The 13,633-nt window shown below is 36.9% G+C and overlaps 1 protein-coding gene across 2 annotated transcripts; it reads left to right on the top strand.

Moving 5' to 3' along the window:
• The first annotated feature begins 2,007 nt into the window (after positions 1 to 2,007).
• On the top strand, positions 2,008 to 13,407 carry drap1 (DR1-associated protein 1 (negative cofactor 2 alpha)). Of its 2 annotated transcripts, XM_024288485.2 has the most exons (7): positions 2,008 to 2,226; positions 4,088 to 4,160; positions 4,367 to 4,460; positions 5,923 to 6,045; positions 6,711 to 6,801; positions 8,835 to 8,920; positions 12,252 to 13,407. In XM_024288485.2, the coding sequence occupies exons 1-7, from the start codon at positions 2,185 to 2,187 to the stop codon at positions 12,430 to 12,432; spliced, it is 690 nt and encodes a 229-aa protein (XP_024144253.1). In that variant the 5' UTR covers positions 2,008 to 2,184; the 3' UTR covers positions 12,433 to 13,407. The 2 variants fall into 2 exon arrangements, with proteins under 2 accessions (XP_024144253.1, XP_036072616.1); XM_036216723.1 differs by lacking the exon at positions 5,923 to 6,045 and having other exon boundaries at positions 2,011 to 2,226.
• The last annotated feature ends 226 nt before the right edge of the window (positions 13,408 to 13,633 follow it).

The following is a 13,633-nucleotide window of genomic DNA, read 5'->3' on the forward strand; positions in this document are numbered from 1 at the left end:
ATTCATGGTTATGTTAAAAAGCTACGGTTTTAAAGTTTTAAAAATTGGTATTCTGATAGCTTTTTGAACTATTTTGGCATTTACTAAGACTTTTAAGGCTATTTTGGACTTAAGCTAATATTTCAGCTATGCTAGCTGTTTTGGCTAATATGAGTTTTTTTGGTGTTTTTTTTTTTTTTTAGATTTTTAGGCTATTTTGGCATTTAGCTAATATTTGAGCTGGCCACACTGTAAAAAAAAGAAAAGTTGGGCAAACTCCAAATTGTAAGGCAACAAACTTCAAGAGATTAAGCTGAGCACTTAAACTCAGCTTTTTCAGTTATGCTTTTAAGTTTGTCTTACTTTCAATTTTCAGTTTTTGTAACTCACATAAAAGCTAAGCAAACTTAAAATATTTAATCCTGACTCACATTATATTACATAGTTTGCACATCCTGGGTTTGAACTCGGTTTCCTGAGTGATAACTCTTCACCCAGCCTACTGAGCAATCTGGTTGACTCATCCATCTGCTGATCTTAGCTATCAAATTAGCAGCTACTCTCTCAATAATTAGCTTGTTTACAAAAAAAAAAAAATAATACCACTCGGTCACATATGTGATTAAAGCTATAGTTAAGACATTAAGTAGTTAGGGAGAAATACTGACATTTTTCAAGGGAAGGATTTACTCGACCTTCTGAAGCAAAAACACATGGTAAAGTTTTAATGTTGTTAGCTTAATATAGCAGAAAAAACACACTAACAATTGATTTCCAACGTTATTTGAACCAAAATAAATATGAGGGAATACTTACCTGGGGGGCTGCACGGTGGCGCAGTGGTTAGCGCTCTTGCCTCACAGCGAGAAGGCCCCGGTTCGACTCCCGGCTGGGACCTTTCTGTGTGGAGTTTGCATGTTCTCCCCGTGCATGCGTGGGTTTTCACCAGGGACTCCAGCTTCCTCCCACCGTCCAAAAACATGCTTCATAGGTGAATTGGTGACTCTAAATTGCCCCTAGGTGTAAATGGGTGTGTGACATGAGTTCTGACAACTCATAAAATAATTTTGAAGCACATAACTACTTTGGTTTGTCGTACTGACTTAAATTATTGCACCTAATGAATAAAACTTATATTTTCCAATTTTTACAACCTAAAATCCTTTTTCATCCCAAAAAATCCAAGTTGTTTTTTTTTTTTTTTTTACAGTGCATCAACTTAAGCATTTTCAGCTATCAGCACTAGCATCTTCAGCAGCCAAATTCAGCTTACAGCATTCACACTAGCACAGGTAATGCTATATATATGGTTTATAATTATATTAAAAAGTTACAGTTCTAAAGTTATAAAACTTTAGTTTTAGAGAGCTAGTTCAATAAATGTTTATCCTGCACCCGCAACCTAAGGTGTTTTGGATTTTGGCCCCTTGTGGAACTGAGTTTGACAGGCCTAGACAGAGAGTTTTATGGGTGATGGGAAGGGGAGGCGGGTTTTCTCCATACCAACAGTTCCCCCGACGCCAGCAACCACAAGTGAATTTCTGATAATTTCCTACTGCTTTGCAAAAACTATGTCCTATTTAAAAACAGCTCAATCATAATTAAACTAAACTAAACTAAACTAAACTAAACAAAAAACACCAGGGATGCTAAAATGACGAAATAGTCCTGAATTGCTGAATTAACCAGCTTTATCTTAATAACAATAGAGTTGTTGATTAAAGTTAGTCATTTATGTTTAGATTGGGTTTTGGTCATTAACAAACTGGATCAAATTGCTGTTTTAGTTGCATGTTGCAGACAAAGATAAAACTTTACATTGAATGTGACAAATATTTAAATGTATCATATTCTTTCTCAACATCAAATCTTTCTTTAAGAAATTATTTGTTCTTCGTAATCATTTGATTGACCTCAAAGAACATGTTTTTTGTAGTTTTGCAAGTTTTTCTTTCCACGAACAACCAGTGGAATCTGAGATGAGCGCACCTCCAATGTGACCGGCGCTAGGACCCGGCAAAAGCAAACGGATGCGTTCCGCTCCTCAAGCAACAAGGAACGAGATGACGACAGCGCGCTAACAACTTTAGCCGGATAGCTAACGCTATCTGGTGTACGTGCGGTGGAGGGGAATTCACATGAAATAGCAGTGTAACCCCAAACATTTAACCTTTTATTTTAGCTCAGTCACCAGGTTATTTAATTATGCCGAGCAAAAAGAAGAAGTACAACGCCAGATTCCCTCCGGTGAGTTGAAACTTGAACTTTATCGGTGGTTGGGAGGCGTTAGCATTAGCAGGCTGAGTGGGATTTGGCCTCTTTTGTTGCCAAGAGAACAAACAAGCCAAAGCAAGCAGTTTCTAATGCAATTCCTTCTGCATCACTGAGATATTTTCAGTGTAAATAAGTAACGTAGCTAACTTATTCACGAGTCATTTCCTGAGGAGCTTAGGCTGTGCGTCCTGTTGTTTTTAGCATGTCATGCTAATCCTAAATCTGGTATTATAGCTGTATAAGCGGACGGTGATGGATCACAGAGCTGTCACGGCATGAAGCCCTTTAAACAACACCATCTAAATGAGCTGAGTGGTTCTGTGTTTTTGGAATTGGTCTGAAAGTGTCACATCTTTGTACTGAACTATGTTAGAGAACAATACATATTAGAATGCAGATGAATAATAATGAATGTTTAAAGATGAATCTAAATGAAAACAACCAGAAGTGATATGAGGGGGAACATTTCCTTTCAAGTGGGAAGTTTTTTAAAGCTTGAAAAGAATAAAATATATGTATATTAAAGACACACTCCAATCATCTTTTGATCTATTTAAAAGCATTCTCAGTTGTTTTTTTAAAGTCATAATAATGCAGTTTTTAGGCAAAATTGAACAATACACACAGGACATAGTTTCTGCAGTGTGGCAGGAGTTCATTAGAAATTTATCACTGATGTAAGCCTCCACTGATATCCCATCATCCCTTTGTTTACACTCTCTCCTGCTTGCTTAAAGCTCTTCACACCTCCAATTTAACATTACCGGTGCAACAAAGATGGCTATCCAGCCGTACAGTTTCTATCCAGATGATAAAATCAGAGACGTTCATGGATCTATTTATCTGCAAATGGATGATTCAGAAAAAAGCAGAGGAGGGTTCTTGTAGCTTCTGTGTTACACTTACAAGCTTTTTCCTGCAGCATTTTTCCGTCTGCTCCTGATTCACAACGATTTGAATAAAGAAATACTTAGAAAAGTGATTTTAGGCTTAAATTTTCTTTATTTCTTTGAAAATTGCAACCAGATCATGTTAAAAACACAATTTTCACTGAGTGGGTCTTTAAATTATTAACATAGAAAGGTGAGGAAGTTGTCTTACTGTCACCAGATTGGCTGCTTTTCATTCCTGTGTTTACATTTTCATATAGTTATTCACATTAACCTTTTTTTTTTACTCTACAATTTTCTCTATTAATGCACCTTTAAAACTGTTTTGTGGCCATGCTTGATATCCATCTTTTTAGCAAAACCCCAGCTTCTCTTTTACAGATATATTCTTGATTAGATTACACAATAATACTATAATGAACGTGAAACTTAAAAAAAAAAATCAATTCTGAGTGGTAAATTTGGTCATTTTTGCCAGCAAAAAATGAGATTAAACAGTTTTTATGTTTTATAGCAAAGAACAAACATGTGGAGACAAAATAAAAATGTATAAATCCACAAAAAAAGTTAAAATAATGTGAAAATTGTCGAAATAACCAGTTGAACCCATCAGAATACAGAATTGGTATCTGAATTACAATAATGATCATAACTCTTGTTATGTTTATTTTAGGCTAAACACTTTCTGAAAGTTTCAGTTCTGAATAAACAATGTAAATGGAGTTTTATTCTTGTCATTGTAAACAGCCGATGTGATTGACAAACTCAACGGTGAGTTCAGGAACTACTAATACTTTTTTAGTTTGTTTCCCTTTTTCTTTCTTTTCTTTTCGTGGTTAAACTCTAACCTCTTTGGATGAACAGCTTCAGATTTGAAGGTTTTCTTCTATCAAACGCGTCCTGCTCTCGTGTCCTCATATAACCCCAGACGTTTGTCTTTCCAGGCAAGGATCAAGAAGATTATGCAAACAGATGAAGAGATAGGAAAAGTGGCTGCAGCGGTTCCTGTCATCATATGTATCCTTTGCAAACATATTGAAACTTTACAGGGCAGCGTGGGAGTTTTGCATGTATGCAAACCTTTCAAACCGCTCCCTGTGTTTACAGGCAGAGTCATCTTCACCTCAGGGGTTTTGGTCAGTTCTGACTTTAGTTCCGGTTCTGTGTCTGAAGCTTCAGGTGTACACGCAGATATGTTGTCATGTTCTTAATCAAAGCATCAGCCAGAGCTCTGGAGCTGTTTCTGGAGTCTTTGCTCACAAAGGCCTGTCAAGTCACCCAGTCAAGGAACGCAAAGACCATGACAATGTCCCACCTGTAAGTTTGTTAAAGGACCCGCTTTCCAAGAACATGTCAAAAATAGCTTTAGCAGATGATGTGAGTCAAGTTACATCCACGTTGCAGTAAGAAAAAACAGAAAAAAGTTTTGTTGTTGTTTCACTCAGTCTACAGCAGGACTCCCCAAACGTTTTCTTGTGTAGGACACATAACTGTTTTCTTCTCTAATGTGGGGTCGGCTCGAAAGCTAACAGAAAAAGTGCAGGAATCACAGCCTAAACGTAAATGTATACAGTTTTCCAGAAAGCCACACATAACCAAATTTATTCATTTCTTTAATCGTCATAGAAAAAATAATACTAAAACATTTTAAAAACTAGATGTATAGCAATACCTGTGATAATGCTAGTGTGAATGCTGTAAACTGAATGTGGCTGTTGAAGATGGTAGTGATAATACCTAAAGATGCGGAAATTGATAACTAAAAACGCTGATGCTAATAGCTAGCTAAAATATTGCCAAAATGGTCTAAAAAACAGAAAAAAATTCTAAATTAGCCTAAACAACAAGCATGTAGCTAAAATATTAGCTAAACTCCAAATACACCTAAAAAAAAATGAGAAAAGCCAAAGCTAGCCAAAACCGATAGCATGCAGCTGAAATATTGGCTAAATTCAAAATTGGGAAAAAAAAAAGGTAAAATGTCTAATTTAGCCAAAACAGCTAAATTAGACATTAGCATTCTGCTAGCTAAAATATTAGCTAAACTCCAAATTAGCCTATAAAACTGGGAAAATGTGTAATTTAGCCTAAACAGCTAGTATAACGCTAAAATATTAGCTAAGCTCCAAATTAGCATAAATAACTGAAGAAAGCCTAAATTAGTTAAAACAGCTAGCATGTAGCTGAAATATTGGCTAAATGCCAAGTTAGCCTTACAAATTTTAAATTAGCCAAAATAACTAGCATGTAGCTGAAATATTAGATAAACTCCAAATTAACCTAAAAAAACGGTAAAATGTGTAATTTAGCCAAAACAGCTAGCATGTAGCTGAAATATTAGCTGAACTCCAAATTAGCATAAATCTCTGTAAAAAAAAAAAAGTCCTAAATTAGCCAAAACAGCTTGTAGCTAAAACATTAGCTAAACTCTAAAATAGTCTATAAATCTTTAGTAAATGCCGAAACAGTGGAAAAGCTCCCATAAGTAGAGCTGAATGTTTTAATAGCTGAATGAGCTGAGGAGCTATAGACGTCCAGAAAAACGTACGGAGGAAAAATAATAATAAAGAAAAAGTGAATCACTTTTAAACCAATAAAAAGTGTATCCTCTCATTCATAGTTCAGACTGCAGAAGGGTGGAATAAAACGTCACGTTCTATGTGGTTCTCGATCGGTGTTTCTGATGGTGTGTATGGGGGCGGGCCTGATCCGGCCCGCGGGCCGTAGTTTGGGGACCCCTGCTCTACAGGATGGGAATGACTGGAATGTGTGTTTTCAGAAAACAGTGCATAGAATTGGAGCAGCAGTTTGATTTCCTAAAGGACCTGGTGGCCACGGTACCAGACATGCAGGGCGAGGGGGAGGAGAACCATATCGAAGGCGGAGAAAAAGTCCCGCGCAGGTATCGCTGGAGAACAGAAACCCAATGAAACGAGGCCAAACAAGATCAGCTTTATTTTGTATTTATTTCATTTTTATAACTCACAGCTAATTACTTAGTATTCTTGTCTTTGGTCAAAATAAAAGGGGACAGAAAAAGAAAACTAACCATCTCTGCCCCATTTAACAAAATCAGACTATTGTAACCAAATATATCTTTTTATAATACAAAATAAATACATCAAATGGTCGGCGAAAGCAACAAAAGCTGACCTAGAAAAATAAAACAAAATAACCAGACAAAAATACATTAAAGGCCTCAGAACTTTTTTTAAACTTTAAAATCAGTTTGTAATTTACGACAAAATGTTTAAACCACCATGAAAATAAAATAATTATATAAGAATGAAGTAAAAAAATCCAGAATAAAGTTATATAATTAGGTGTAAAAAAGGGATATAGTTTATCCAAATTAAGTTTTAATAAACTAAACCTTATGACATCCCCATAAACAGGTACAGTGATGGATTTAGTCTGCACATAATGTGGATAGAAGCTTACATTTATATTTTGTAACTTGTACATTTTTGACTTTTTTTCCGAATACTTTCATGACTTTATTTTTGCTTATAAATGATTTTTTTTTCTGTTTTGTTGGCCCTAATACTTTCTGTTTTCGTCTTGTAGAGGCAGGAGGCCGGGGACGGGCCGTAAAAATGGAGGGGCCGGCTCCAAAGGCAAAGAAAAGAAGCTGTCTGGAACAGAATCGGAGCAAGAGGTGGGAAACCGGTGTCACACCAGTCTGCTGCGTCCACACTGTAGTCCTGGGGTCTGTAACAGAGCGCTGGGGCTTTAGTCAGGATGAAGCCACAGCGTGAAAACTTTTCCTCCAAATTAGCATGAGATCCTCCTTAGATCCGCAGCAGCTGCGGGGAAAATGGGGTCAATCTGAATCCAGGTTTCCAGCCTTATGAACAACCAGATGTGTTGTTTCTGTTTAAACAAACTTTCTCCTGAAAGCAAAACTTTTCGATGAAAAGATGCTTTAATAAAATATGGTTTATCCTGAAGTCTGTTTTTATTATCATATTATAAGAATTAAAGCATAAAGTTAAAACTCTGCTTCAAATAACTACTGCAGTGAATCTTTAACACTCCATGTGGCTCTAACTCACATGTGTCAAAGTCAAGGCCCGGGGGCCGGATCCGGCCCTCCGGGTAATTCTATCCGGCCCTCCAGATCATTTTATTTTATTGTTATTAATTCCCCGATGTTATCTTGAGCTCATTTCTAACTTGTACAATTTTGACTAAATATATTTTTATAGAGAGTAAAATATTGAATTTTTTTTTTAAGGTTTAAGTTGATTTATTCTGGAATAATATTCCTGCATTTTTATTATTCATATTTATGTCAAAAAGTTATGGTTTTAAAGTTTTAAAAATTGGCATTTTGCTAGCTTTTTGCACTATTTTGGCATTCACTTTTTAGGTTTTTGGTGTTTAGTTTTTTTTTCAGCTACATGCTAGGTATTTAGGCTAATTTAGGCTTTTTAAACGTTTTTTAGGCTGTTTTGGAGTTTCGCTAATATTACATGCTAGCTGTTTAGCTAATTTAGTTTTTTTCAGTTTTGTAAGGCAATTTTGAAGTTTAGCTATTTTTACAGCTACATGCTAGCTATTTTGAGTAATTTACCTTTTTTTAAAGATGTTTTAGGTTTGTTTTGGAGTTTGGCTAATATGTCAGCTACATGCTTTCTGTCTTTGCTGATTTAGGTTTTTCAAAAGTTTTTTAGGCTGTTTTGGAGTTTAGCTATCTTTTAAACTACATACTAGGTATTTGGGCTAATTTAGGCTTTTCAGTTTTTTAAGGCAATTTTGAAGTTTAGCTATTGTTTCAGCTACATACTAGGTATTTAGGCTAATTTAGGCTTTTTTAAAAGTTTTTTAGGCTTTTTTGGAGTTTAGCTATTTTTTTAGCTACATGCTAGGTATTTAGGCTAATTTAGGCTTTCTATAAGTTTTCTAGTCCTATTTTGGAGATCGGCTAATAATTACATGCTATAAGTTTTGGCTAAATTTGGCTCTTTTTTTGTTGGTTAGGCTAATTTGGCATTTAGCTAATATTTTAGCTGGCTGTCAGCTTTAGCGTTTTCAGCTATCAGCTCTAGCATCTTTAGCAACCAAATTCATCTTACAGCATTCACACTAGCATTATCACAGGTATTGCTATATGTGTAGTTTTTAAAATGTTTTAGTATTATTTTTTTTCTATTTCTGCACTACAATACCCATAATCCTCCAGCAACTCATCAAGCAAGTCTTGTAGTTTAACAAAGTCCAATTGAAATACTTTGACAGATTTTTGAGCGCCGTGTACCATGTTAAATCTGTTTGAAGTCACATTGAATTATACGGAAAATGTTCTATTTTTGATCAAATTAAAGAATTAAATTTTAATCTTAGGGTTAAAAACCAGGATAAGAATCACCTAATCAGCTCTGATTCAACTTGGTTTGTTAGATGTATAAATTCCTGGCAGTGATTCACCACAAATGGTAAAATAAACAGTGTTCTGGGATGTGCTAGTGCTTCTGGGATATCTATTCTTTTTCTAAAGGCTGAAGTCAGACTGGTCGGTGAGAAATCGACCCAAACGGCTCTTTAAGGGTTGGAGGTTGCAGACATTTTGAGATTCTGACCCAGTTTATGGTAAAGACTAGAGTTTAAGCTGTGGGTTTGGTTTTGTGGGAGGGACCAGGTGAGGGCTTGTGGGTAATGCCTTTGACCACGTGCACCTGTTATTTACAGGACGACTCTGAGGACAGCGAGACGGACGGAGACGAGGACGGCTCTCAGTCCAGCACAAACCAGCAGGCTGCATCCAGGTTCCACAGGTGAGGAGCTCACCTGCAGCAGGCGGAGGCCGCCGGAGAAGGGATTCAGCTGCTGGTGCAGAACTGAGAAGATCGTATGGTTTTAGCTTGTCAAAGGGATTGAGGAAGTTTCAGCTGTTTGCTAAAGCATCAAATAAATGTAAATATTTTATGGAATTTCAACTCAAAACGACAATATTATAAGCAGTCCCAGGGGGGAGAAGTCTCCGGACCGTCTGAACGATTGTGATAGCTGCTGTTGCAGGTGTGATGCATCACCTGACACTGAATCCTTGCCTCGTTTTAAGGCTCATGCTCCTCCCCTCACTCCTCCTGCAGTGCTGGTTTGCCTGCTGCACTTCATCTTGCAAATGTTGCTCAGTTTGTTTCATCAGGATGTGGTGAAAGAGTCAGAAAACTGACCTGTCTGTCCATGAATGTGTTTTTAGCTGAATAATATTCAACGTTTGTCCAAGGTGGGAAGAACTCGTGTTTGAGGATATTTAGATGGATATCTGTGTTTGTCATTGAGGTACAATGACATGCTTCCTGGTCTGTGCATCACTCATACTTAAACCAGGGGTCCCCAAACTACGGCCCACGGGCCGAATCCGGCCCTCCTCCACATTTGGCCTTGCGCCCCCAAGCTGTTATGGCTAAATTAGACATTTTTCCATCTCTATTTATTCTAATATTGTTTAGCTAATATTTCAGCTACATTCTAGCTGTTTTGGCTAATTTAAGTTTTTTTTAGTTTTTTAGGCTAACTTGGAGTTTAGCTAATATTTCAGCTGCATTCTAGCTGTTTTGGTTAATTAAGGCTTTTTTTCAGACTAATTTGGAGTTTAGCTAATATTTTAGCTTTATGCTAGCTGTTTTGCTATATTAGACATTTTTTCAGTTTTTTCTGGCTACTTTTGAGTTCATCTAATATTTCATCTACATTCTAGCTGTTTTGCTAATTTTAGTTTTTTTAAAAATTTTATGCTAATTTTGAGTTCAGCTAATATTTTAGCTTTATGCTAGCTGTTTTTTTGCTAAATTATACATTTTCCATTTTTTTCTGGCTAATTTGGAGTTTAGCTATTATTTCAGCTACAAGCTAGTTGTTTTGGCTAATTGAGGGTTTTTTCAGACTTTTTTTTTTAGTTTAGCTAATATTTTAGCTTTATGCTAGCTGTTTTGGCTAAATTAGACATTTTTTCAGTTTTTTAGGCTATTTGAAGTTTAGCTAACATTTCAGCTACATGCTAGCTGTTTTTGCTCATTTTTGTTTTTTGAGTTTTTGCACTACGCTATTATTTTAGCTAGCTATCAGCTTCCGCGCTCTCAGCTATCAGCTACGGCATTTTCAGCTATCAGCTTCAATATTTTTACTGATCAATTTCAACATCTACAGCTATTAATCTATCGCAGGTAATGCTATATATCTAGATTTTAAAATGTTTTATCTCTAAAGAAAACAGAAATGAATTATTTAAAATTTGGTTATGTGTGGCTTTCTGGAAAACCATAAGTATTTTTAAGTTTAGGCTGTGATTGTTACACTTTTTCTGTTAGCCTACAAACCGACCCCGGCCCCACATCACAGAAGAAAAGAGTTATGGGCCCTCACAAGAAAGAAACTCTAACCTCATTGGATGAAAGAAAAAGCTTGGAGACGCCTGCTTTAAACCTACCCATGTTAAAAAAAACATACTAATAAAATAATAAATAATGCATAAAAAGTGCTGGTAAGTAAAACCTGGAAGTTAAAACAATTTTGAATAAAAAAACAGTTGACATCTGGTTGTTAGCCTCCACTATTCTGGTTAAGGGGAAGTATGTATGGCATTTTAATGGGTCCTATTCAGCTGCAGATATTTTACGGAGAAAAAGATTCAATAAATAAAGTTTCTGATTTGTGGAAACTTGTAAAAGGGACATTAAGCAATTTTTCTACAGCAAAGCTAAAAAAAGGCAGAAAATACTCCTCTGTGTTAAAAAGAAATACACAATGAATCAAGATTTAATAAAAGAAAAATGTGACTAATCTTTTTGCCTTGACAGATAATCTAAGTTTGAATTGAGTTCTCAGTGTTATTGTGGCATTTTTATCAGACTGCTGCATTCCCTTTATGTTTTTACAAATCAGAAACAACTTCTACAAATCAACACCTTTATTTTCATTGAATCTTTATCCTCTGCCAAACATCTACCGTTTTTGACAGTCTTTGACAGTCTTTTTAAAGTACATTTTAATTTGAAAAATATACTTTCCGGAAAGCACAAGCCTTAGAAAAAGAACACCAACGTCAGTCTTGTACAGACTAGACCGGGAAGAAACCAGACCGTGGTCTGAAAAAGGTTTGGGAAAACAGAAAACAGAAACCAAAAGTCCAGAGGTTCAGTTAGTGGCTTTGTGAGTTTAGAACCGAGTTTTTCCACATCATTTGCAACCAGGAGACTGTTGATCCACAGTGACATGTCGACGTTCACTAGGGCTGCCAGGGTTAATCTACTGACTATTAAAATACCCGACGACTAGTTTAATAGTCAATTAGTCCTTACTTAATATCAGGAGTGTCAAACTCAATCGCACACGAGGCCAGAATCCAAAACACACCTTAGGTCGCAGGTCGAACAGGATAAACATCTATTGAACACTCTAAAACTACATTTTAAAAACTTTAAAACCATAATTTTTAACATAATTATTAACTAGATATGTTGCATTACCAGAAATAATGCTAGTGTGAATGCTGTAAGCTGAATTTGTTCGCTGAAGATGCTGAAACAGATAGCTGAAAACACTGAAGCTGATGGCCAGCTAAAATATTAGTTAAATACCAAATTAGCATAAAAAAGCCTAAATTAGCCAAAACAGCAAAAATATTAGCTGAACTCCAAAATAGCCTAAAAAAATGAAAAAAATCCTACATTAGTTAAAATAGCTAGCATATAGATGAAATATAAAAATAAAAATTATTTTATTTGTGGCAGCTTTTCTTTTTGATGCAGAATTTTTTCTCTTTTTGCTGCGATGGCGGTCTCATCCACCGTCAAAAGGTCATCCCACTTGGAACACCGTGTTCATGACTGTGACTGCAGACATCACTGATTGGTGTTTTATAAAGCCTCCTATTCATATTGGAAAAGAATGTTTTGTCTCTCACAGGTCACATGACCTCACTTGAACTGCTAGTATTGTGAAATCTGGTGACTTTACCAGAAATCACCACCAGAGGGAGCTGTTTCCCCGGCTGTCTGTGACTGACAGGAAGAGTTGGGAGGTTTTGTGTGTTTTAAAGCACTTTTATGACTTTTTCCTGAAGGCATTTCTTGTGGTAACGGCTGCTGCATGTGTCCACAGCCCCAACGCGCCCCCCCACTACGCGAGCAACATGGTGTCGATGGGAGGCCTGGTTCCAGCGCAGCCTCTGGGGGCCGTGGCCTTCGCTCCCCATCCTTCCGCAATGAGCAACGTGCCGCCTCCCGCACCTCCTGCGCCGCACAAAACGGAGGATGACGATGATGAAGACTATGACTCTTAGCTGCCCCCCCTCCACGCTCTCTCCCCCTGTCTCTCAAACCGGGATCCCACACAGTTGTTTTCATATTCTTACGTTGATCTGCTGCTATAACCAGCAGCGGGAAAGACTCTGAAGAGAGCTGAAAGAGAACCCCCCCCCCCAATTCTATGAGAGGCAGACAGTCCCCTTGTACATGATATGTTTTAATTTTCTTTCTTTTTAAGGCTTTTATTTGTAGGAATAAAAAGTCAGTGGAGGATGTTTTTTAAAAAGTTTTTGCAGGATGGGAAAGCTTCAGCGTTTTTTCTTTTGGCACTCTTTTCTTTTTTTGTCTTTTTTTCCTAACTTTCTGAAAAGGTGAAGCATATCAGTGACCCTCAGGTCGGTGCAGAAGTGGTAGGCGAAGCTTTACTCCAGTATTTGATGCTCGCACTGAGACGACGGGTGAAGCTGGTCGGTGTTTGAGGCCGGTTGGAAGACGACCAGTACCGCTAAAGTGTTATTAACCTGTCATCCCGCAGCTCCAAATCCTGCTGTAAAATCCTGATCTATGTTTTTTGGTTTCTCTCACATCTTTCTGCTAAATCCTTTTAAATAAAGAAGTTGCTTTACTATAGGTTAGTGGTTCACGTTTTTCCCTCCTTCCTTTTAGACTTTTATGCAGGTGAGCTCCCAGCACGTCAGCAGGTGAACGGTTTACTGTCGGAGCTGGAAATCTGATTCTGAATTTTTTCCACAACCACCATGCAGTGAGACTCTAGGAGCATGAGTTTGGTTTTAAGGTTCTTCCTCTCTAGCTTCAGTTTTGCTCCTGAATCAGGAACGTTTTTTTTTTTTTCCCTCTCTTTTAGATTGTTTTAAATGACGGCAGAGATGGGGCTCTCTTGTATTTGTTGGTATAAAATGGTTGCAAACAGGCAGTTCTCGCTGTATTGTAAACTTTTAACATTCGTTTTATTTTGTATGGATGAAATAAAGTTCATATTTCCAATAGAAGAGGCTCTCCTGGTGGTGGTTTGTCTTCCAGGATCAATACAATTTTATTCATGCAGCCCAATATCACCAAACAATTGTACAAAAGGAGAAAGTCGGCTATAAAATAGAAACGATCTGCGATTGCTAAACTAAACGGAACAAATAAAACTGGTTATCACTGTTCTTTTTATTGAAAAAAAGTGTTCAAACGCAATGCATTGTGGTCTATACTCAGCATCAATGCACA

Source organism: Oryzias melastigma, linkage group LG18 (genome assembly GCF_002922805.2).
Source record: "Oryzias melastigma strain HK-1 linkage group LG18, ASM292280v2, whole genome shotgun sequence".
Classification (NCBI taxonomy): Eukaryota; Metazoa; Chordata; class Actinopteri; order Beloniformes; family Adrianichthyidae; genus Oryzias; species Oryzias melastigma.

Excerpts from the sequence above, each read along its gene's own strand:
- drap1 (XM_024288485.2), top strand. The coding sequence starts at position 2,185 with ATGCCGAGCAAAAAGAAGAAGTACAACGCCAGATTCCCTCCG. Across the intron at positions 4,461-5,922 it reads ACCATGACAATGTCCCACCT|AAAACAGTGCATAGAATTGG; the intron begins GTAAGTTTGTTA and ends GTGTGTTTTCAG. Across the intron at positions 8,921-12,251 it reads GCTGCATCCAGGTTCCACAG|CCCCAACGCGCCCCCCCACT; the intron begins GTGAGGAGCTCA and ends ATGTGTCCACAG.